This window comes from Chelon labrosus (assembly GCF_963514085.1).
Source record: "Chelon labrosus genome assembly, chromosome: 2".
Taxonomy (NCBI): domain Eukaryota; kingdom Metazoa; phylum Chordata; class Actinopteri; order Mugiliformes; family Mugilidae; genus Chelon; species Chelon labrosus.
Genome location: NC_140338.1, coordinates 26870778 through 26897276, shown reverse-complemented (window position 1 = coordinate 26897276; position 26499 = coordinate 26870778). Strand labels below are relative to the sequence as shown.

Genomic DNA, 26499 nt, shown 5'->3' with positions numbered 1-26499 from the left:
AAAAAAGAAAAAATAGAGATGTTAGTCGAAGCTTTTTCTTTTTCAATTGTTACTGTTTAACCCCTGGCGTGTACCTGCGTTGCCAAACTGTATTAAATGTCTGGAAACTTTACTGCAGAGCAGATTTCCTGGAAAGTACTTTTATTTATTTTATCTATTAAAATGAACAAACACTTGAAACATGCTGTGTGGTCTAAATTTGTCTTCGAATCTTCCACTGCTAGGAGATGAAGCAAATCATAAATGAGGCAGCATTTCAAATTCATCCATTTACATGATTGTCTTCAAAGAAAATTGAAAATTATGTTGACAGCCTCTCATATTTATTTTTGTACTGCAGTGCAGTACACAATAAAAACATAAAATAACACCCTACGGACATCGTCTATAAGGCAAACAGTATGAAAACACAAAACATTGCTCTGAAAGTGGAGAAAAAGAAGGAAACATACATATTTCACCAGGTATGGAGCATTTATATTATACAACAACTTCAATAAAAGGCACTTGAGAGTGTTTTTTTGTTTTTTTTTACTTTGAGTATCACCTATCAGACTGCACCAGTCATTTCCATATCTTGTTTATTACTGGAGTCAAGAGGAGCTGGTGTGATAGCAGCGTCAGTTGCTCAGGGGAGCCCTCGAAACAATCTCCAGCAGAGTTAATGCCACACAAATCACAAACAGGAGGCATCCTCCTGCTTGACAAATCAGGGTTTATGCGTGCGTGTGTCAGATACCAGAACAACAACTGTCACAGGTGAACGGAAGGAAATTAAACTGAAGCCAGGAGCTTCAGGGATGTTTCTAAACACGCCGTCTCCGATATCGAGCTCACCAGCTTCATCGCTGACTGGTAAAAGTCAGATTAAAATGTTCGCAGTGTGGATGACTTCAGATCAAGTAAACACAAACTGGCTCGCCTCTACAGTGATCACTGCCTCATTAGAAAGGTGTGACGCACAGCGGAGACACAGTGATGGATGAGCGGAAAACACATGATGGTATGCATGAGTGAACCCTGCGCCAAGGAAGTAAATCCTCACCGCCTCTACGTCCTGCCCACACACACACACAAATGAAGGGAGACACAAATAAACGACACTTATAGAAATCTTACCTCTTCAAAAATATCTGTTCATAGTTTGATTTTATAGTACAGTACAAAAATATTAATGACTATGAATTACTTTTAACACAAGGCCAACATTTTAAGGCTTATCTTGAGACACTTCACTGAAACAAAAGTTTTTCAAAGCTCCACGCAATCAAAAATCCCACAGGATAGGATGTAACAAAGAGCATCACATATGATCTCTCAGGCTGCACCTTCTACCAGAGACCACATGTTTGGATGAGATTGTCTTCATGTTCACGTTTCATGTTTTATGTCAGTCTTTTAAAATCAGACATTCAGAGTTCAGCGAGGTCTCGCTTTCTGGCAGCTTACAGGAGCGACACCGCCTCCAGGTTCTCTTTGATTATCGTGTCCATGACCACCTGGAAGACGACCTGGATGTTGGACGTGTCGGTTGCCGTGGTGAAGTGGTGGTAGATGAGTTTGCTGGGTGTGTTGTTGAGCGAGACGAAGGTGGCGGCGATGAAGCGGGCGGCCGAATCCACGTCGCAGTCTGCGCCTGGGAGAGATGATCAGAGTTTACAGTGAAGCTTCTGGCTGTGAGTTAGAGCGGCGATGCCCAGTCAGAGACGTGGAAGTCTCGTGGAGGGATAATTTGAATAAACAGAAACTATGATTTGCATGTTTGTTGTTTAGCAGGAAATTAAACACACAGGAAGGATTACAAAATGAAGCTGATCTTTAGGGCAAGTCATCCGCTGCAATAACCATCCACACCTTGAACTCAACAAGGATGGAAAAAATATTCAGGTGCTTTTCTTCAGTAAGAGAACCAATGCTCTGACACATGCTCCATAGTTAAATGGTTTGCAATCTAGGGTTCAAGTCCCTCCAAATGGCCACAAGACAAATCAGAGAGATTATGAGATGACAAAAAGAAGCAAGTCATGGCTAAAATATGGTTCCTAGTTAGGTCCCAATAAAACTGAAAACCCAAACTATCAACAATTTAAAAATGATTTTGTCTTGACATTTAGTACATGACAGGTTAGTTTGCGTGCTCATCTGTTGGAGTTGGGGGAAAAAAGAAAAAAAAAACCTTGACTCGTCATCATATCTGAGGTCAGCGGGAAATGGGTGCTTGCTCTGCTGGCTGACCCCAATCGCGAGGGTTTTAGCATTTTTATTGACATTTGCATGAGAGCAGAGGGGACCCAGCCCCTGTTGAGCACCCTGAGACACGGGAGGTGAAATGCTGAGATACAAGATTCCCCCAAGATAACACAACGTGTGGGAAAACCAGCTTTTCACCAGTCTAGATTTCAAAAGAGCCTTAAATGCAGCAGACTGGTCCCTAATTTGACACATTTGTGTTTTTACGTCTAAGATATGCGGGATGTCACGTTTAACTTTTCCAACTACATCTCTCAATGTGCGATGTAAAATCTTTCTTTTGTGTAAATTGTTTGTTTTACATTTTTCAAAACAGGCTTCAGTGCAGTATTCATGATTCTCCATATGTTTATTAGTATCTGCGCAAAGGTAAATTACTAAAATAACATCTCATGAAAACGTTATACATGCTTTTTAACTGGAAGTCAAAGATCTCTGTGTGCAAGTAATGTTTGGACGAGACTTGTTGTTTGATTGAGATCTGGGGAATGTAGAGGTCATGTCAACACCTTGCACTCATGTTTTACTCATTTAAAAAAAAAAATAATAATAATAATTTATGTGGCAGGATCTTGCTGAAAGAGGCCATTGCCGCCAGGGAAAACATGATAGAGTGTATGTGGCCCAGCAGATCGTTACACAAAGCCTTTTCCTGCCATGGACCACTTTTGATAGGCACTGACCACTGCAGACCAGGAACACCCCGCTAGAGCTGCAGCTTCAGAGACGTTTTTGATCCAGTCGCCAAGTCATCACAATTTGGCTCTTGTCAAAGCCTCTCGAATTCTACCACTTGCCCATTTTTCAACTTTGAGGACAAAATGTTTACTTGCTGCAAGTGTTATTCACTTCATCCGTGATAATGCCATGGTCGATCAGTGTATTTTTATTTTACGGATACACATTTTAGTTTTTAGATGCATGATGAAGAATTCAAGCTCAGTTTTAGGAAGGAAACTGAAATTCAGTAGGAAATTTTTGATGTTGAGTTTTAATTAAAACCAATGTTCTGTTTGGTGTTAACTCAACTATGTTCATTACCGAAGCCACAGCTGGTGGTGTTACACAACGTGACATTACTTAAAGTCTAATATTCTCCCCTATTGTGTTTGTAAATGAGGCAGGGAACGCATTATTAACACCTCTCCAGTTCACTCATAATCTTCGCGAAGGTATGGTTTGCATTGGACTTTGATTTGTCCTGCCTGAGATATGAGTGTATTGTCATTTTTTTGTGCCTTAAATATCAGTCTTACCTTTAAATTGTGGCAAATAAAAGCGCAGATGTCGTCCAGAGTGTAAAATCTTGTCTTGAAAAAGGTCTATCTTGTTCATGAATAAAATCTGCAAAGGGGAAAGAGAAAACAAAACTCACAATCAGCTGAGAGGACAGGAAGCTCATCACAAGTCAAAGGCTTCCTCTACAGTGGAAAAAGGAAATCAATCCGAGAGATCATGAGAAAATAAAATATTGATTTGGTGATGACCGTCTGGAGCTGTGCAATAACTATGAAACCAATAACAGTCACATTTATTGTCACTTACGGATATTCACGTGAAATGCTAAAATCAATAGCTGTGTTGATACAAACATGGGGTGGTGATGGTGGATCAATGACTTCTCTGCACGCACCAGTGTGCAATCAATCCCTCATGTTGTCTCCAGTGGCAGAGCTCACCGAGCTCAGACACCACTTTCATAAATCTTTGTCTTTCTGCTTTTTGTTGTACGGCTTCGACTTCTTCTCGGCTGCCACCACATCGCACGGGGACTTTTAGCCTTTGTAGTCAACCAATTAAAACTACAACTGAGTTCTTTCTTTCCCCGTCTGTCTGATCGCAAAAAAAACAAACGACAAACATGAGCACAAAAAAAGCCTGTCATAATAACGAGGGAGGGATAAGGGAGAGCAGATTTTCAATGAACAGGATACGGAGCAACACCTAGGTGTGTAATTACCACTGACCGGACACGGTGAAGAGTTAATTGAGGTGGAGGTTACAAATTTCCTCCCACGTGAAAAAAAAAAAAGAAAAAGAAAAAAAAAAAAAAGAGGCATCATTAAACACTTTTGTTTAATGAGCCTGTTAGCCATGTTGTTAACGTACAGGCCCACACACAGCCCTGCACATAAACATGTCACGCATAGATATTTAATTGCCCATTTGGATCTAACGAAGCCTTAAATAAGCTTTTTTTATGGTTAAAAAAGGAAAAGCCATTTAAAGATATGCTCCGGTGCAACACTGAAACTTTCAAGAAACACTGAGGGTTGATTTTTCAGACTAAAAGGTGCCTTTGTTTTCCCTCTGAGCAGGGTGTAGAAACTGAAATAATTCTGAAATAAGAGCCGAAAACATTACTGACTTCAGAGCAGCCGTCACTAACGTCAACATGCGGTGACTTGTTTTCTAAGTGGGCTTCAAATATATGATTATTTACCGGAAAGTGGTGTGTGTGTGGGGGGGGGGGGGGGGGGGGGGGTGATGTCACCTTGCTGAAGCTGGCCCCTAATTACAACTCGCTGTTTAATTGCGAGCGGCAGAGGACTCTGTGTGGAAACAACATGTATCAAACGCATCAGTGTTATTCTTGTCTGCCGGTGTCACGGGGAACAAACGGAGAGCTACAAAGAGACCGAGCTCATATCTCGTCTACTCATCGCTGTGGTCCGCCCGCCTGAACTGAACTGTCAGACTGAATGAGTTTTGGGTGGGACCCGTTGTCTCAACCCTTTTTTGTCTAATGACTTTTAAAACAAAGCTTTACTGCCTGTCTGTCGTTTCATAGAACAGATCCCATGCATTATGTTGTAAAGTTGGTCTCCAACATGGGAGATAAGGAAGGAGTGTTGTGCATTAAATTCATCTGGCAGATGCTTTTGTTTGGGTGCCTTTCTTTGCCAGGACATTTTCAAGGACATGCTGACATCTCTCTACACTCTGTCCCAATAAATAAGACTCCAAATTATCATGATTTTGTCTCTAATCTTTTCCTTAAGCCACACTAACAGCCTGGTTAGAATCTGCATGTTTTTTTGCTTCACTATTTCGGCATAGATAACAAAAAAAACTTTAAAGATGATACATCTGGTATAGTTCTCATTAGAGGAATCCTACTCATATTCATATTGCACTAACTTTTCCTCTAGCAAATGACAATACTTATGTTATATGAGAAAGATTTGGAGCTAGTTTTGTCTCTTTGTATCTAACATGAATGAACTAAAGTCAAAGTCGGCGTCTTCTGGACACTGAACATTGAAGTACAAAGAAACAATCAAAGAAACAATCAGATATATATTCATATTCTAGGACACTTCAGGAACAGCAGGAGCTAGGGGCATTAATCCTGCATTTAGTGAACAATCCACTCTACCTCCTGAGTCACAGGCACACGTATGCAGTGTGCAATGAGGGAATTCCTTTTATAAAAAGTATTTTGTTTTAAGAAATTAAAAGCCAAAAACTGTTGGGAATCACTGTCTGAGATGGTCACAAGCCCCAGGAAGAGAGCTACTGTACTGTACCAAAGCTGTTTTCACAAATAAACCCCAGATAATTTTGGCCATGTACTACACGTTCTCACTGCTGGAAAGACTACATTTTGATTGCTTGAGTGGTGGCGCCTGGGTAGAGTGTGCAAGAGGTGGTACATGACGCACATCAGCACTTTGGAATCACAATAACCTGGTCTAGTCACACAAGGGCTCAATTGGACATAAGCTGGCAGGGTAAAGACAGTTTAATGTTCAACTGATTCACACATTTGTGTCTTATGTATTCCTCTAAGGGATGACTCTTAAAGCTTTAGGGCAGTTTGGTACTGGAACAGTCAGGTGAGGAGGCACAAATACATACAGAGGGGTAATTGTGCCGTTTTACGTCATACTTCTCTTTCCTATGATGCTCAGTGGAATTTTATACTCCGTTATTGTGACTTCAAACATCTGCAAATTGCCAAGAGGAAACCCTCTAAGTCTACACAATACTTTAAATGGTAAATGTTTTACTACTAGTATCTTTCCTCCTGAGATTGAGAATGAGGGATTTCTCACCACAGATGTGCTGCGGAAGAAGACATTATTGCAGATGGAGGAAAAGAGCCTCATGCTCTCCTGGAGACGATTCTGCAGGGAGAAGACAATTACAACATCAAGCGGTTACACTACACGGAGAGCCGACATTTTAGGTCTTTGACAGCAGTACACATTCTGAGTGGGTGAGAGCTGTACGTGCGTGGGCATATGTGGGGAAGTGCAGCTCGTACCATGGAGGCATCTTCCACCAGGGTCATGTCATATCCACTGAGCGACACCACAAACAGCACCGCCCTGACATCCTCGAAACAACTGATCCACTTCCTCCGCTCGGTTCTTTGGCCTCCCACATCGTACATCCTGCACACAGAGGACAACAAGAGAGTTTGACCACAGATGCCAACAGTGGTAAGAATCAGCTCACAAAGACAACAACGCGCATTACTTCTCTATTCATAAACATGCTTCTCTAGCAACTTGAGCTTCTTTAAACATGTTGATTAGCATCATTTTCCAAAAAAAGCTGTCTGATGTGAAACACAATGTAAACCAAATATCCAGTGTTTACATGCACAGTAATAATCCACTTTTATTCCAAATCTAATATTTAGAATAAAAGTTTGTCCAAGTTTATTATAATAAATACATTATAATATATTATAGATTATCAGATAATAATCTGAATGTTAACAGGACATGTTGTGAAAATAGCAAAATAAATGTGTATCTGAATGTTCAGATAAGATAAAGATGCATTACCTTTCATTTAAATTTTGTCACTACCAGTCAGACTAGTCCCAGCGGTGCGTGACACACCACAACAACCAGGGCAACGGAGGCTCACCAGTGGCCAAACACTCACAGCCCTTACACTGGCCCTTGGTGTGTGTCATTTAGCAGACCAACACACTCAGTCAAAAGAGCAAATAGAGAGCACACACAAACATGTACTTCGCAAGATTACACTATTACTATACATAACCTTATTTTAAGATGTAGACACTAACAATGATGGAGAGTTTCTTCATATTCATCAGTACGACAATGAAGGCAGTGCTATGCTTAAATATATATGTGTGTGTGTGTGTGTGTGTGTGTGTGTGTGTGTGTGTGTGTGTGTGTGTGTGTGTGTGTGTGTGTGTGTGTGGGTGTGTGTGTGTGTGTTGGTAAGCATGTGAAAAGACATGACATTGCGACAGACATGTCCTTTATCAGGATTCAATTTCCAGTAGAAATGTATAAGGCTGTGCCGTCTGTGTGTTCATGACCTTCCATACAGATGGTATAGCCGATACTATAGCACTGAGGGGTAACTCTAATCAACGGCAGATTGTATTGGTTTTGGATAAGATCAGATACTTCCCAAATATGCGAGTTACACTGCAAACACACAAAGAAGAGTGTGTCACACATCTCTGCAGTACCCCCCCGACCCCCCACCCCCACTCCTTTTTTATCAATTTTCACCAAGACAATCACAACATTTTCCCTGAAACAATCACAACGTGGACACACAAAGAGCGTAAAGGTCAATGTTCTCCAGAAGGATGAGACAGAAAAACACAACACGTATAAGAGCAGGGAAACACAGAGAGAGCCACAGATCAGTTTGTCCCACTTCCCTCATTTTCAAAGCCAGATGTGCCATCTCCCACTTTCCACTTGGACATCCACTGAGTTAATGCAGCTCTTTATTAAGAGGGGAAATGAACACGTGGAAACACAGACGGGCAACGAAGGAAACAAACAGGAAAGGCAATGCGACGTAAAGATGAGATAAGATTTACAATGGAAATTTTCGGTGGAAATTGAAGCCAGGCACGGGGCCTGTCAGTGAAGCTCATGCTTCATTACACAAACCTACTTACAAGTCATGTGTCCCCGTAATAACACACTAACAATAGGTGTGCTTCCCACTTTGCAAGTACACACACACCAACTACACTGGAGTATTAAATCAACAGAATCCTGCCTTCAAATCAGCCTGAACCAGAAACAATCAAATCAAAAAATCAAAAAATTAAATTTGAACAACAAGATGCAAAGCAGGCCAGCTGCTCTGTTAGGTGAACCACTAACGTCAGTATGCTCACATGCTAACAGTCACAATGCTTATCAGTGCCAATATGTATTGTAGGTATCATGTTAACCATATCAGTTTAGCTTGTTATAATGTTAATATTTTCTAATTAGCACAAAACACAAAGAACAGCTTAGTTGGACAGAGAATTACCAGGTGCTTTGAGAAAATGTATGTTTGCTAACATGCTAACGTTCGCAATGCTGACATGACAATGCATTGTATAGATCACGTTTACTGTCTTAGTTCAGTTTGTTAGTATGCAGATAGTTAGTTACTAGAGATAAATATAAAATACAGCTACGGTTGATGGGAATTAATTAGATGCTGGAAGCTAACTACTGAAGTCTGTGTGCTAACCTGCTAACAACCACAATGCTCAGATGTTGATGTATAGTATGTATAATGTTTACCATCTTAGTTGAGCATATTAGCATGCTATTTGGTACCTAGCACTAAACACAAACAGCTGAGGCTGATGGGAAATCATCAGGTGCGTCGAGATGATTGCTAATGTCAATTTGGTAACATGCTAACAGTCATCATCCTGATATACCGTAATGAAGGCATCACATTTCCTGTGTTAACCATGTAAGCTTAGTTTGTTTGGTTGCTTTTTTGAGCTGATAACAATTAATCATATTGACCATGTTTACCATCTTACTTGTGTATATTAGCATGCTGATCTAAGGTAACTACCCCAAACACTTACAGCTTCTTACTGATCACAATGCTAATATGCTAATTTGTAGTTATTGAATTTACCATGTCTTATATCAGTCTACTAATACTGGCTAATTAGCAAAAAACAAAGTGTGGCTGAGGTTGATGGAAAGTTTATAAGGTAATTGGTCATAAACCAGCAAACTATTTTTTTTTTTTTCACCTGATGATGGTCCAAAAATAAAAAGTCAAGACCTGACCACAATTACAACAATCCCTCACAACAAATCATTGCCAAAATATCAGTTTAACCAAAGTATTGAAGAAACACACAAACACACCCAGTGTTTTCAAATTAGTTCAGTGTTACGTACTTAGTTTTGTAAGCATTTGAAAAAACGGCAGACACCAAAAACAGCAGCACTTCATTTTATATGTCTCCCTGGCACATCTTAACCATCTTCCTTGAGTTACTATCTACAGCGCAAACTCCAGAGAATATGTGCTTCAAAGCCCCTGGAAGTTGGATGTTTGTCTGATTTGTGGTTCTAATCTAATAGGACTGCAACACTGAAAGGAAATTTGAAACATTAACCGCAGTACTGGTCGGTATGCATCCCGTTAGCAGATATATTTTCTATATATTATCTGATAAAGCTAACAAAGAATAGAGGAATCCAAATGTTGACCTTGTCTATTTGTATGTAAAGGAGCACATTTCTTTCTATATGAAATATCAGTTTACATCATCCTCTCTGCTTCTGCCGTTCTTGCCCCATGGTGTTCACTGTCATCTGCAGGGTTGTAATTGTAATTACTGGAGCAGTTGATGTTAATGATGCAGGAAAAGACTGAGATACTCTGAGGTTAAAGGTCAAACAGGACCTCTGTATGCTAACTGCGCCGTGTCTGGGTATAAAATTGCGAGACTTGACACCGGTTGATGAAAGTCTGTCATCCATTTTACTGTTAATTAAGTATTTGAACCGCTGATAAATTAAAACTTTCACATTAAATGTTTCAAACACAGATTAATATTTCTAATATGGACCTACTTCTATCATATTTCCAGAAATCTGTCCAAAGAGACAGACAAGTACAAGAGAAAGCAGGCGAGAGGGGGATCACTTGCATGAGCATGCATGACAGTCTGCATGTTTGACACACTTTAATTTGTGACTTGAAATCTGCAAATTTGGCAGTAAAAACACACATCACAACAGCCACAGACCTAATAGCACTCACAGCAAGACAATTGTTAAATAATAAAAGTGGGACAGCGGGGCGCAGATGCTGGCACAGATGAGAAACTCTTAAGTATGAACCAACAAGAGGGAAGCAATCATTGAACTGAGGGAGAGTTTCACACAAAATGATACCAAGACGGAGCTGAACACTAACGTTTCCATAATAACCCTGCAATCTTCTTGGCGTCTAAATCTCAGCTGAATTGAACTGACACAAATGTTGGAAATGAATCATCCAAGAATCTAAAATCAACAAACATGAAATACAGTTCCTGTATTTATAATTAAACACAATCACTTGTTCATTAATACATCAGTAACAACTAAATACAGTATTTTCTGTGCCCGAATGAAATACTGGTCTCTTTCAAACAAATGCTCAGCGTCTACTTCTCCAAATCCCTTCAACATCCATTTTGTGGCTGAGTTTGAAATTACTGAATGTAATTACGTTAACTTATGCTAAGCTCTTCATCAGTCCCGAGGGTCGGATGTTTTCAAAACCTAGACGGAAACCTATACACACACAAATGCTCTCCTGGTGCTGTGTGTCAATTAACTAAACCCAATTATTTATCTTCTCAAGAACTCGGCCAGATTAGAGAGTGTGGTTGAAAGAGAGCGTGGAGGCTGAGCTCCGTCCTGCAGCACCACCTGGGACTCTGCTCCCTGAGCTCAGATCCGACACTGTGGCGTCACCATTGCATTGTCTCACGGGGGGAAAATAAATAAATTAGATGCAAACTAATAAAAACAATAAAAGCAAACCGCGTGACTGCGAGGAAAAAGTCGGATTTATCTGCACGGCACAACAGGTTTGGTTTACGATCAAAGTCTTTGACGCTTGTGAAGATTTTTCCTGAAGAAAAAATACTTCTGTCAAATCGAATCAAATGTGTCACAAGTCAGTGGCATCCAGAGACGAACAGGAAGCATTTAGATGTCACACAAATTCCCAAGACTCAGGTGCTTACAAACTGACTCTCTCTACAATGTTTATATGCTAAACAGAGGAGGTATGAAAAGCTGAGGTAATGTGTTTTATTACTGTAATTCAGCGTGAGCAGGGATGAAGGACAGGTTGATATTGTTCTAGGATGAAGCAGGGGCTGCTCCTCAGGTAGATATTACTAAGAGTAATTACATTTTCCTGAATATAGTGACAGATAAACACACACACAGAAAACAGGGTTGCATTACCCTTCAAACAAAATCACACCGGACAGAGGAAATATTAAACCAATACTCAAAAAGCTGACCTGATTTAGATGAGAAATCACTGTTCTGGAGTACATCTTTATAAACTAATCTAAATAATACCTAACAACATGTCAGGACACCATTTTCCTTTCTTGCAAAAATATTATTTTGTCCAGATCCATATCAGTTTATTTGAAATGAGCCGACCGTGTCCCTCTGAACTTGCAACATCAAGGTATCTGTGACTTCAGGTACATGCTGCCTTCCAAGGGGTTTGTGTTTGCCATGTTCACAAGAAGAGACCATTTGGCTGCATCATGTGGTATCCACTGCCCCGAAAGTAGAAGGTTCTGCCTTCACAAGTTGTGACACGTTTGCTAACATTTTCAGAAATGGTGGAGGTTGATGTTATTATATTGTAATTTACTTGAATAGCGTATTTCATTTATATAATATGACTGAGGAAAATCGTCGGTCTCTCTGTGTTAGCCCTGTGATAGACTGGCGACCTGTCCAGGGTGTATCGCGCCTCTCAGCCGATGACAGCTGGGATAGGCTCCAGCCCCCTTCCCCCGCGACCCTTCACAGGACAAGCGGTTACAGAAGATGAATGAATGAATGAATGAGGAAAATCTCATTATTTCACTATGTCTTTGCATTCCCAACATTACATTAACTAGTTGTTAGCTACAACTGCTTGTAGACAGTTGCCTAGCAGCAGTGTTCTCATGGCTTATGGCTGACTTTACCACTTTTGTGTACATAACTTCACGTGTCATAACCACAATCTCGCGAGTTCCACTTGAAGGCAGCAAATCCATCCCTCTATCAACCGGTTTATTACAGCTGTAGCTGGATGAAACTGAACAGAAATATTCAGGTTGCCCAGAGGATGAATGTGGTGTTCTTTTGTAATCCCCTGATTTTTCCTCAGGCTCCAACCACAGGTTTTCATATACCAAGTGAAGCATCATGAATACCGTCACTGAAAATATCTGTATCTGAATGTTCAGATTAGCTAACAATGTAAAGTGAGAAGAGCCTTCACTAGGTCTTTAAGCTGAACAGCCAATCAAAGTGAGCTCTCTGGCTGACTTGCTCCACCACAGATTCAACATGCTGCGAGTACGACTTTTACATATGAATGAACATCAATTACGTTCAAGCTTTGCTTGGACACAATGCTTCACCCTAGGAGTTAATGCGATGCTATTTAAGCTAATCAGCGCCACATAAATCCAAGAAAAGCGTCACCACCCTGCTGGAGCACAGGTTGGTATTTGCTATTAGTTTCTATCTAATAATGTGTTATTGTCAAGGAACTGTAGTAATGTCTTTGTGTTTTTTTAAGTATATCTGAGCACGTCCAAAGCTGGAGGGCATACTACATCAGTGTTTTCATAATTACCTCACTTCTAGATTTTAACTGCAACCTACCCTCACTCGCCAGTTCATTATGTACACATATGAAGACCAATTCATTCCAATATAACAGTCTTGCTTTATGAAGGTTATGGTATTCAGTATTTATTTAAAATAACTGAGAGCTGTTGATTCAGGTAGTACTATTGCACCGTATTGTGTTGTACTGACACATGTTTCTATTATTTTCACATCTCCATCTTAGTGTTCTAGGCTAAATAACAGAAACACTTTAGTGTTCAATCCAATCCAGTTTAAGAGCACCACAAACTACATACTCCAACGTGACCATGCAGTTGAATTATGATGTTTCAAAATAAACTGAACTTTAGAACAGGCATGAAGGACGATTTGATGCAGGACTGTTTTCTTAGAGTTCATTCATTTCCACTAGTGCCCCTAAGCAACTGGCAAATGAGTGTATTTTAGTGCTTCTATTTTAACAGCTAATTATTTCAGTATTTATATTCTGACTGACTCTCAAACTACACCTTCAACACTTTTGGTATTTAAAAGTATTTCTGGCATTTTCTAACATCATCTTTTTAGCAACACTCTGATAATGTTCATTAATATCAATCGCCTGTGCCTTGACCATGAGAGTCTTCAGGAAATTAGTTTGTGATAAAGAAGGTGGTCTTATGCGACACTGGCTCATTGATCAGAGATGAATGTGGTCATCTGACATGAGCCTCCTGAGCTCAGATATCTGCCCTCTGCTGCTCCACTGATAAGAGCGAGCCACTGATGCTTTTGAATGTGTGCGTGCACGGTCAGTAGATGAATGTAAAGCCGACAGAAAGGCACCATATTGACATATTGAATAAAGCCGCCCATCTCAGCTGCAGACAAAGATAAGACTGTCATGGCTAAAGAAGTGAGGTAAGTTGGTATGACTCCTGCAGAAGTTGAGTGCAGCTCTGAGTCAGTTGGTGGTTACGAGCAGCTTCATTCTGCAGCTTTACATCTTAGTAACAAACCAAGTGACAGGCCTCTACCTGAAAATGAGGTGGTTGACTTTGAACTGGGTCTCTATAACGCCTGTCGTCCTCAGTCGTACTCGTAGGACATCTGTCTCTGTGGGCACGTAGTCGGGAGACGTGATGCGGGGCATGTTCTCAAAGAAACTGGGAAACGACGAAGAAGAAAGAGACGGAGAGAGAGAGGGGAGGGTGCAAAGAGGTTAAAGGCAGAGGAGAAACAAGGGGGAGAAGAAGACAGACGGCTGGAAAATGAATAACTTGCAGTCAAACTTGAGATCAAAAGAGAAATCAGGTGTCAGTTACGGGTGTGTAGGCTCATACACTGTGTGTGTCGTGGCTGTGTCAGCTGCCAGGTGGTGGGTAGGGTGTGCAGCGATAAGGCTGGAGCCGCGGGGGGGCACAGCAGTTCATCACGATGAATATTCACACTGTGGTTTACCATAATAACACACTGAGGCTAAGCTTTCAAACACAGATTAGCTATTAACACAGCTAGTGTAATCAACTGTATCGTGTGTGTGCGCACTCCGTGAGATGACACACACACGCGCACACACACACACACACACACACACACACACACACACTGGCATCACCGCTTATCTGAACTGACTGTGACATTCTCAGCTAGTCACTCTGAATCAGTTTCTTGGACAGCGATACACATCCTGCTGCTTAAAAAACACACTGCCTGCCGGACGCTGCACTGAGTAGACAACATGTGAGTATTTGTTTTGTAGTTCTGTTGCTGTGAGGACCACTCTTACTACAATTTGACCAGTCTTCAAAAGTATTAATTGGCCACTTAGAGGCAGCGGGTCAAGTAATTAATTTTTATGTATTTAGTCATTTGGTGCTGTAAGTTTCTGTCATCTGCCACGAATTCATTCTCCTTTAAGCTATGTTTTGGTCTCCACCTACGGTATGTCCACGGCTGGTTCTTCAGTTGCTAAAGCCCCACTTTCAAAAAACAAATGTGCCGCTTGCTGGACACTGCACACGGTAGCCAATATGTGAGTGTATGTTTTATAGTCCTGTTGCTGTGAGGACCACTCTTAGTTTTCATTTTACAAAAGAAGACATTTCAACCACTCCTCAAGTCTAAAAATGGTGCGAGAGGCAGATATTTTATGTTATTAGGCGCTGTAGCTTATATTTTTTGTAATGTTTTGTTTTGGATGTGTACAATGGAGCAATTTAAATAATAAATGGTTAAATGAATAGAAGAATGACAAATTACATTAAAATCGATTTATGTGTCTATGTAAGTAAAAACCTTCCTTTACATTTTGGTCTCCATCAACATCATAGTAGTAGTCTTCTGTAGTTCTGTTGTTGCCACCACATAGGGGCAGTAAAACAAACATTTAATTTTGGTGTTTAGTAACAGAGCCTTAGTTTTTAGTTTGGCGTCATTTGACAAGTGACACATTCACTCTCCTTTAAACTATGCTTTGGTCTCCACCAACGTCTGCAGCTGGCTCTTCAGCTGCTCTTTGTTGTTCCGCACATTTTGGTTGCGTTCCCAGTTTTTCCATAGTTAAATACAATCTAAGTATTACTGAAAAGAATGATCAGTTTTAACTATTACAATAAAAGACCCAACTTAATGATAAGAACTTCAACAATGCATTGTGCCCCTAAAATCCTCACAAGTGGTATAAAGTACGTGTGTGCGTGTGTGTGGAGAGCAGAAGATGACAGTGATGAACGATGGTTCTCAGTGGGAACCAGGGGACCTGTCGGTGTAGATAACCCCAGAGCCAAGGGCTCTCACTGGGGCAGAGGATGAGAAGAGACGGCCTCCTGGAAGGTCACGGCTCGGTCTTACTTCTCTATCACATACATATAATCTCCTCTAAATTTGTTTCTCATTTCCAGTTTCCATCCTTACTTCAGTGACTTATATTTAAATATACACATTTTTTTTTTATCACATTTTCGTCTTCTTCAAGACTGGGGTTTCTATTATGCTTTTTTTCTGACATATAAACCCCCAAAATGAAAAACTCATGCATGTACTTCATGGATGTTAAATGAACTTGGACACAACAACCATGTAGGTGCATATTCACCAACTACTAGGGTCTCTCTCCCTCCCTCTTTCCTTTCTACTCCCCGAACTGAGTCCAAGTGACAGCGAGCACATGGCTGAGCATCAGCTGTAAGTCCGGCTAATTAGACCCCTGCATCTCCTCTGCTCAGTATGAGTGTGTGGTGGAAGAGTACTCACTACAGCGCGGAGTCATTGAGCTCATACTCGTAACCCCGGGCGGCCGCGGCCCTCACCCCCTGGTCGGCCCACAGACAGGACAGGGCATGGCTCAAGAAGGGAAACAGCACCTGTTCTTCGTCAAAACACCGCCCACACGACAGGACCGAATGGGCATGGACCTGCAAGAAGAAGGCACGAAGACAGAAATCTGGATGAATGATCTGGGGGGAGCGGAGGCCAGATGGAAAAAAGGATGCAAGTCTCAACGACAGAAAACTTTATGAGTCTGTCTCTGCTCTCCAGAATTGTTAATCGTTTGAGATGCGCAAATGAAGGGACGTGCATGCAAACAAACATGTGACAACACATGCACATACACATCCTAGTGACATTTAATTGAGGAAGTACATTGTTCATCATCTCCCAGCAGGATGTGCTGAGTGGGTGGATAACAAGTAATAACTTTGACAGAAGATTTTAAATCAAATTAAACCTCACAATCCAACCACCCACCTATCGCTTAACTTTCTGCTGTCTTTCATGCAAACAAACTATTACAGAGTGTTTGTCAGTGCAGTGCCTAATGCAGGAGCTGCGGATACAATGCTGTCATGCTGCTCTCTAGTGGCGGTATAGCTGCATAAGACTCGGGTTAAATCTGAATTTAGGAAAGAATACAGAGCTACATGTGGAGGAAAATCAGAGTACCTTGTTTCTGCTGTGAGCCAAGTTGATGCGGAGGATGCCCATTCCATGCAGGACAAACTTCATGGAGGTCAGGAGGTTATCCAAGACAGCAGGCTGACAAAGATCAAAGGTCAGGGGTCAGGTTTACGAACGGCCTTGGCAACAATACACAAGCAAAGAGAGTCAATACTGGGAAGGCAGACCCAACCGCCCCTTCTAACGTTTAAAAAATATATGGATTGAAACTAGTGCGAGTAATTTTGTGGTATCTCAGAAATGTGCATAATTAAGTTAGAAAAGTAAGCTGGTCTCAGTTGCATTGCCAATACAACTCCAATTCAGTGCACACTTGACACGTACACCTATAGGCCACAACATTATGACCACCAGCCCAATACTTAAACAGCCCAGTGGTCATCATGGACATGCTGACTGGTACAAAACAAACTGATGCAGTGTGTTCTGACACTTTTCTATCAGAACCAGCATTATTTTGTCAGCAATTTCAGATCCAGTAGCTTGTCTGCATGATAAGCCAGTCACCACTTCCTTCCTTGGACCACTTTTGATAGGTACTGACCACTGCAGACCAGGACAGAAACACCCCACCAGAGCTGTAGTTTTGGGGATGTTCTGATCATGTCAAGTAGCCATCGCAACTTTTCCCTTATCAAAGTCACTCAGATCTTTCCACTTGTCCATTTTCCTGCTACTAGCATCACATTTGAGGAAACATTTTTCATTTGCTGCCTAATATACCCCACCCACAGTATCCCACAGGTGCCACGACGATGAGATAATCAGTGTTATTCACTTCCCCTGTCAATGGTTGTAAATCACGTGTACATCAAATGAGACGTTTTGTGTGCGTTTGCATCCATCACATCTCACGGACTGTTGAATCAACAGAGAACGTCGGAGAATGAAAACAAAGTGTGACCCGCATAAAATTAATTTTCACAACTCTGCTTTAGTACCCCCGGAGAATCAAGAGACGGAGCAGAGTGACTCCTGTCGAGAGCTAGGAAGTGTCTGTGGTGTGTGTTTGTTAGTCTCTCAGCCACTCTTACTGCCAGATAAAGATAAGCTTCACATTCCATCACGATTCAATCACAGTCTGGTCGCTCTCCTCTGTGTGTGCGTGTGGGTGGGTGTGTCGTTGCTCTCTCAGCGAAATGTGTGAGGTGAGATAAGTGCGTGCGAGGTGACAGGGCTTCATCTAACGAGGGGAATTGGTCCGAAGCGTCCGCTGACAGCGCTGCATTGATTTGTTTCAGAAATAAGCTGCTCTGTGCTTTTGTCTCCCTCTGCCTCACCATCACGGTCATCTAGAGATGTGTCACTTAAATATCGCGACAGACCAAACGCGTACTTACATTATTAAAACTGATGTTTGTGATGAACTTTTCTTGATTTCTGACCATGAACATCCCTAACAATAAGGAAGTTTGATGGAGGGGTGATGGCGGTTTTGAGGAAGTGCAACAAATTATAAAATCAATGGAAAAACTCAGAAAGGAATAAACCTGCAACCACTTTTAAGTTTAAAAAGTGTATAAGTAAAAGTGAGGTGAAAGTAAAAGTGACGTACTATCACCATTGTATTATTGTATTAAAAGCTTCACTGAACTAAAACTCGCTCTATTAATAACGTCTTAAATCCTTTCTAACTACTCATTAACCCAGTGGTACTCAGATTTAGCTAGTTTGTGATGACGTGCTGTGACCGCTGACTTTGCCAGTGCCTCACTCCTAAGGGCCAACAATTGGCTGCTTTCCAGTGCCAGGCTGTCTGTGAGCATACATGGCCCTAGTTTTTTTTTACGGTGGTGCCTGCACCACTGGCACTGGTCTGACCTGCATCACCGGGTTTTTAAATGATTCAGCATGTCGAATCAGCAGTGTTAGTAAAGAAAGTAAACAAAACAACAGAGTTTAAAGAGCACACAGAAGGCTCCTCTCGTTTTACATCGTTATCTTATCTGAACAGTTCAACTACACAAGTATTTTCACAACAACAGGATCATCTAGACTGAATAAACTGTAGACCAACTGATCAGCATGGTTCAAGAGAAGACAGCTCTGCACGACAGTTTGTAGGTCTTCATAGCTCCAAGCTAACAGTAACTGCAGACAACATGAGATGGCACCCATGCCATAAATTACTCACACCTTTAAGCTTTGATATAATTTTATAAAGAAAGAAACCACCCCCTATACAGTCGTCGTGACTTGAGAAATTAGCCACAGAGATCAAAAATTATTTTAGTATCAGGCTGTAAACATGTTCATTTTTTGCTGTAAAGTCATTTTTAACATGGAGGCCAATGGGGATTGACTCCCTTTTGGAGCCAGCCTCGAGTGGTCATTTGAGGAACTGCAGGTTTTGCTTTCATTTTTCAGATTCGGAGGTTGCTGCTCTCAGCAATTGAAATAAACATACAGAGTAGATCTGGGTTTAAAAATAAATAAATAAATAAAAATATGATTAAATCAAGCTTGACTTGAAAGATCCGATATCAATTCATAAAATCCTCTGATCTATTTTTTAAATACATGCCATTCCCCGCATGTACCAGAAGCTGCAACCCTGAGGGCACCGTCAGGCCTGAAAGCTGATTGGATTTGAAAAGCATGACAAAAGAGAAGAGCTGCACAAAAGCAAAGCCATACTAACATGTCTGAAAGGAAATTCCACAAATCCCTGGAACCGATGACAACTTCAGTTTTGTGAAAATCTCTGTCATAACTGAGTAAATTTGAAAAGTGAAATATCTCTACAAGGAATGATTAGCGATACCCAGCTCTAATACAGATGCATCATGAGTCCTAGCTGAATCATCTCTCGTCCTTTACAAAGATACTTGGTATTCCAGTAATTTTTTCTAGTAGCTCCTTTTGTATGCTAACTCAAGCAGTTATTGTGAGGAGTACCTTCACTTGCAAACGTGTTCACACAAAGAAACCATACTTCTGCCTGAGCATAATCCTTGGCTACTCCTCCTGCTCCCAGGTGGCTAAAACATCCAAACAAATGCAGCAATGTCCCAGATATCTAAGGAAATGCAACATATTTGGGCAAACAACAGATTTGTAAGAGGTCAAGGACGCACACACATTTTGTATCTTTGTGTTTGCCGTCACTTGGTTAATTATTTTTCCTTCCGTCCGTCCCTCCACCACAATTGTTTCCCAGTTCCTCCCTCTCTGACTCAAAGCTCACATGAGTGTTGCATAGATGGGGGAGGATGGAGATGCGGGCTGCACCTCCTTCTCATCAGACACTAAACTGTATGTGCTAAAAGGTTTTACGAGTTTTGAATCAGTCCCCCACTGAGCTTGTAGGAGACATGTAGAGCCCGAGGCCCATGGGTGCCATTGTGTGGTAATCTGAATCCACGATCCGCCACACGTCACCTCTCTGGAAAAGTATGAGGTAAACCGACACCCTGTTTTCACCAGCATGTCAGTCAGCTTGAAAGGAAGTCCATCAGACAGAAATCCACGGAGCCTGTTTCACCTTTTCAACCTTTGTTTCCTGCTTGCTGCTGCAGTTTAAAGTATTGTGGGAACTTTAGTGGCGTGCAGTGCGTCAGCAGAGATATTATGAGTCTCATTACAACAGCATAATCTCTAAATCCATCCTGATACACTGAGCTATTGTTCTGGTCCAGGTTGCTGTCGGGGTCGGCTCCCTGAGTGCAGTAACACTGACTCTGGTCGGACCATTTGCTTAAAGAACACACTAATAGAGAATGTGGTTGAGCTAGTGGCAATTTAATCATTAACCACAAACTGTTCTCATTAACCACAAACTGTTCTAACAATGTGAAATCAAGTACATGAGGGTGTCTGGCTGACTTCACAAACTAAAACCTCATAGCTTAAAGATTCATTGCGTTTTTAGGGAACTTATCCTTGAGAGAGATTCCGATAGGAACACCTGAATCAACAAAGAGATTCCTTGCTAAAAAATACAACCTGAGTTCATAAGCACTGCCAGATTAACGGTGCACACTCACACGCACGCACGCACACACAAGAGTTGTGTGTGCTGGAGGAGAACGAGGGGATAAATCTCAGTCCATCAGCCTCTCCGAAGCAAAAACAACACCATGGCCTCGGGCTGCAAATAACAGAAGGATGAGACAAAGAGGAGCCTACTTCCTACCTTTCCTCCCCTCATTCCCCACTAACAGACTGTCCTGTCATGGTCCTAATGCAATACAAACCTGGCTGGCAGGGCCACAGAGAGCCATAGAGAGCAATAAAAAGATGGGATTTTCTAGCTGTTCCTTCAGGGAATATTTGAGGGAACAGGCAGCGTGGAGAAGGGATAACCTGTTCAGTTGAAAGCAGGGTCAGGATGTTGGTTACTGCAGAGGTGGACACACGGACACTTGCCCTTGACTGTGGATAAGGCGTCAGAGATAAACACAAACGTGAAACAATTTGCACAAAAGCCAGATGAAGAACGATGAGCTAATGAAGTATGTGTGTGACTGTGTATGTTCGGAGAAGAGGGCGTGTTTGTGTTTGCTGTGGGAGGCTGGGAAGGGAAGGGCGGGACTGTGGGTTAGTGTCATTTTTCCATTTGAAAATAAGGGCGTCACCTGGGAACAAAGACAAGCCCAACTGTCACCAGAAACAACAAAAGAGACGTGCTTCGTAAATCAGAAATGAATTGAGTCATATGTGCATGCTTGAAACCATCTTCTAACACTGCTTATAAAGTTTGTATTAAAGACACATCAGGAGGACGTGAACTCTACAGTGCACGGAGAACGCTGGAAAAGTCCAGTTCTCTTCTCGACCAGCGCTTTAGAAGGATTATTTTTATATTAAAATGTTGCAGGAAAATCGCACAGTTTTTCTTTTTATGTAGCTTTCTGGATGTAAATGTAATAATTTGTACATTTTAAATGTTTAAAAAGTATATAGTGACTTTTAAATATCTGTGAAATGTATAGTGATAACTGACTTCCCATTGAGCACCAGCAGGTTTACATTTGTAGTAAAATTAAAGCCCCGCCCCCTTCTGGTAAGATGGTCAACAGCAAAAGACAAATAATATTTAAACTGATTATTTTAGAAGTCAAGAAAGTCACAGTAAAATACATTTTAATTTAACCTTCCTTTGACATCAAGTTCACACTAAAAGTTACAAAATGACACAGTGTGCTCGGCTACACCATGAAGTGTTGTTCAAGCGCTTGTTGGCGATGTTGGTGACATTATTCATTTCAGAGTTAACTGGTGGAACAAACACAAATGATTTGCTGACACGTCCTCAGCTTAATTGGAGTGCTGAAAAAGTAGAAGGCAGCTCAACATTTATTTGTATACTATATTTGCATATAATATAGGGCGTCAGTATCGTTTAGCAGGCTTCCATCGAAAAAGGAAAAGTAGCTTGTTGGTCTTTGGCTGCTAGTGTGAACACAACATTAGTCTTTCCTTCCAGAATATATTAAAAGGAGAGAAAATGAATACAATCTATCCATCTATTTGTAGTGACTTTCACCACATAAAGATGGTGAGAGAACGTCACAACGACATCACTTACATGCCTAATGTGTAATTATGGTCTTCATAGTCGTGTCCTTAACTGTGACTATCTTGATTTGCAAAACTATCGTCTAATACTTAGAACAATTCAAACACAACTATTGCGGGTTCAAAATTCATAAGGAAAGAGTAAAAAACAACATTTTCTGGAGTTTTACCGATGCCCCTTTTGAAATGGAGATCACAAATCACACAAATACAACTCCAATATTCATCACATGATGCACAATCAATCACTGGAATAGGAGCTGCTGTAAAACGGTGAACATGGAACGGGTACCGCTTGAAATACAGTGCATGTACCACTGAGCAACTCTCATTCATCCATCCTGGAAGCCAGCATTCAGTTTGCCATAATATATGCATGTTATATCCTCACAGAGCTTCCAGCACAGCTGCAGACTCTTTAGCCCCGTCCACATGTAAGGCAGCCCTCTCGTCAAAGAGTGAGAGAGGCAGAACATAAAAATACTGATAGCGTACAGATGGAGCGATCTCTTCTTGCCCTCACTGCTCTCAGTTTGAAAAGAAAATACAGTCAATGCCAACCGCTCCATCTGGGTTCACCCAGCGCTCCAAGCCCTCTCTCACCATGGTAGGAACCACCAAATTCTTCCCTTGTTGTAAACATTCTGGGGAACTCTGTGTTTGCGTCATAAGTTAAGCAATCATATTAGATGCTCCCAAAGGTCGTCACCTTAAAGTTGATATTAGTTAAGTTCGGGTTGGTCCCTGATCCACTTCACGTCACAGTTCAAAGGTCTTTTTTAGCCACAGCTCTGCTAACCTGGTCCTTACGCACACGCCCCTTTACTGGGATGTGATGCTAGTGACAACAGTGACTGAGTTTCTCTATCAATACCAATACAAAAGTTTTCAAATAACTTATTCTGAGCCTGCAGTAACTTTGACTAAATATCCCAAACTTGTGATCAAAACTGTGATCAAAGAAAAAGACAAAATGATTATTTGTCATGTGATCGTGCCACACGACACTTCCTGATACACCTTTCATTGCCTCAATAAAAACAGTTAATAAACTGCCTTGTCCAGAGGTTATCCTTCTTCCCTTTATGGTCCAATAAAGAAAGTCTGACGAGGAGTGAACTGAAGGGAAAGGAGCGCGGAGGAGTGCATGAGGAATGCATTCAAACGTCTCAGACAGTTCTCTAAACAAACAACCGGGACCTTCATCTGTCACACAGCATCGGTGTGTGATAGCGTAACCTCGGCCAGCGAGCAGCTGCCAAAGATTTTTGAAAGTTTTCTGGATTTACAGATAATGTGTGGTGCACATAAAGCGACCGCACACACAAATATGAACAGGTTTTGGATTCATGTAAATGAATAAAGCCATAACTGGTTGAAGCCAGGTCTGTCTTTTCCACTAATACAGCTGTTACTGCAGGCAGACAGAGCAGATACCTGAAGAACCTTCCTGTCACCGCATATTCATTATTATTATTATTAATATGAGTACCAGGAATAAGGAGGCAGAGAGAGAGAGAAATGAAAGGAGGGTAAATACGAAGAGGAGATAAAGAAAAATATGGTAGGAAAGGTTAAAGGAAGAAGATAACCTCTCAGTAAAAACAAGCTAATGGGGAAAAAACTCAAGTGTGCTGAAGCGTTTCCACTCTCCCCACCCCATCCCAAACCCTTGCACAAAGTGAGGAATTTGGCTTTCAGTCACTCTCACACAGAAGGAAGAGCAGACGCGAGCCAAACCACTGCATACCAACATGGATCTGACCCTGGGTATCATGAGAAACACCAGTCCCCCCACAGGAAGCTTCGTTTTCCATCTCATCTCCTGTTCATCTCCATCTCCTCTATCCTGTCTAACTGTGCCTGTAGCATAAACTCCAAGTTTAAATGACACCTTTTCAGTTGTGCTTCCCTTAGTAGGACATGAGACAAACAGTCCTAATCCTGCTGAATGCTAATGAGCTGCTATCTGTGTGAGAGAGTGTGTGTTTCTAACCTTGAAGCTGGTAAGCTCTTGCTTGGCGAAGCCATTACTGTGGATGATTTTCATCTGTTTGACCAGTGTGCTTTTACCGCTCTCTGCTGCACCTGTGGGAAAATGGTTTCAGTGATTACTTTAGTCTCTGTGAATCAGCCTGGAGTGAAGTGAAACCAAGATCTGTGAGTGAAAACTGGAAGTTAACAGCTGATCTTTAAAGGTGTGTTAGACGCGTTCGTTTTCCAGTCTCACCTAGAAGGAGTATCTTCACCACATTCATCTCCCGCTTGGCGCATTCGTACAGGTCTCTGTCTATCTTGGCACTGTGGATCCTCGCCTTCTTCTCCTCCTCTGTGACTTCGGTACCGAGGCACTGTCCCATCCTGAGCACTCATCTCCTCCCCGACCCCCCGATCCAGAAAGTAAAACAAAAGTAGAGGAGTCCAAACTGTGATCAGTTTATTTCTGAAAGCTGCCTGCTCCGACCTCTCCTAGACCTGCAGCGAAGAGAGGGCGAGTTAGATCTGTAGAAAAGTTTAAAAAAAAAAAAAAAAAAAAAAAAGTTCAGGTCATCTACGGGGAAATACTTGCAGGAGGAGTAGTCAAACCTTCCATATGCGCACAAAACTAGTTTTACGCATGGCTTCGAGTGCGTTTTCCGTGTCAGCGGTAGATTTCAGCGAACGTTTAGTTGTTGAGCGCCGCAGCAGCAGTTCAAACTCTAGCCCTGCCGCCTTGGCACAGACCCCACTTAATCCTAAAACTGCCTCCTCCCACTGCAGCCTGCTGCCCAGATGGAAAACTTTTGGACTTCCCTGGGAAGTGACGTGCCGACGCGCTGCAGCTCTGTGCTCCGTGTGTCTCACCTGCGCATGCCACGAAAACTAAATAGACCACTTGCACCTCCATGCTGCAGAGACATAGAGCACATTTACCTCTGTCCATCAGCCGTAGTGAGCTATTACTCTCATTATTTTACAGTTTTCTTTCAATGTCTCAAAATCACAAACTGAAGAGAAGAGTTTGTCAAAGACCCACAAACTTATTGTGAAATAAAACACATCTCACAAAACCATGTTCTCTCTCCTCAAAGATGATCCCCTCCACCAAAACAATACACATGGGCATCTCTGGCTTTTACAGAACAAGAAGGCAACTACTTGGGGACTCAGGCTGGTAGGGGCCCCTCTTGGGCTGGCAAACTATTCATTCATTCATTCATTCATTTGTATTTGGCACATAAAATACAATAAAAATACAACAACAACAATACCGAAAGTACATTAACAATACTCAATTAAAGAAAGAAAACCGCATAAAGGCATGGCAAGGAAACTCCAAAAGCCCTCAAGGGGCTTGAATAGGAGGGTTCCCCAAAATAACATTTAAACTTTAACTAAAGAAAAGCAATCAAGACATAAAACAGACGACAAAACAACAAAAAAAACTGAAAACTGTACCATAGCAGTGGCAATGTGATAGTTTTCAATTATGAGGCCTCCCACCAAGCTCTACACACTCAGCCCCCTTACATGTTGTGTTCTTGACTCTTTAAAGTAGTTAACTATGACAAAATGATTTATTTTTTTCAAAATGAAAAGAAGTTATCTCTCTAGAAGTGAAAAAAGGAAGGAGATGGAAAAGTTAGCAAGACAAGGATAACTGAAACAGACAATGACGATTAATAAAATGATGCTGCTAGTTTAACTTTATAGAGGAGGAACGTCTTAATAAAATAACTTCACCACAGCATCACCTTATTTTGTCTGTTTTTTTTTTGTTTTTTTTTCTAATACGCTTAACATCAGTTAACTCAACAAGCAGATCAGTGTGTCCAGACTATCTAGTTTAGCTATAAGGCTGGAAGACGGTGAATAAGCTACTGGACATTTTTGCCACGTCCCCCAAAAGAATCACCTGTTTCTGAAATAGCATTAACTAAACAACTAAACTGAGTTTATTTTAACTGAATTACTTAAGGACCAAAAAATATACAATAATTTGAGAACATATAAAAATACAGATTCTAAATTGGCCGTAGGTGTGCATGTGAGTGTGAATGGTTGTCTGTCTCTCTGTGTTAACCCTGCGATGGACTGGAGACCTGTCCAGGGTGTAGAGGCGGGCCTCTCACCCGATGACAGCTGGGATAGGCTCCAGCAGAATTTGTGCTCACAG

General features: G+C 41.4%; 1 protein-coding gene across 1 annotated transcript; it reads right to left on the bottom strand.

Moving 5' to 3' along the window:
* Nucleotides 1-165: 165 nt before the first annotated feature.
* Nucleotides 166-25049, bottom strand: gnav1 (guanine nucleotide binding protein (G protein) alpha v1). The gene is made up of 10 exons (XM_084565943.1): nt 24930-25049; nt 24574-24818; nt 24340-24431; nt 16809-16901; nt 16119-16279; nt 13901-14029; nt 6521-6650; nt 6309-6380; nt 3507-3594; nt 166-1636 (listed from the first exon to the last, which is right to left on the bottom strand). Exons 2-10 carry the CDS (start codon nt 24701-24703, stop codon nt 1446-1448), a joined length of 1086 nt encoding a protein of 361 aa, XP_084422069.1. The 5' UTR covers nt 24704-24818; nt 24930-25049; the 3' UTR covers nt 166-1445.
* Between the last annotated feature and the right edge of the window lie 1450 nt (nt 25050-26499).

Coding starts and splice junctions, on each gene's coding strand:
- gnav1 (XM_084565943.1), bottom strand. CDS start 24,703: ATGGGACAGTGCCTCGGTACCGAAGTCACAGAGGAGGAGAAGAAGGCG. Junction 16,902..24,339: donor AAGAGCTTACCAGCTTCAAG/GTTAGAAACACA, acceptor GATCTTTGTCAG/CCTGCTGTCTTGGATAACCT. Junction 6,381..6,520: donor TGGTGGAAGATGCCTCCATG/GTACGAGCTGCA, acceptor TTCTCCCTGCAG/AATCGTCTCCAGGAGAGCAT.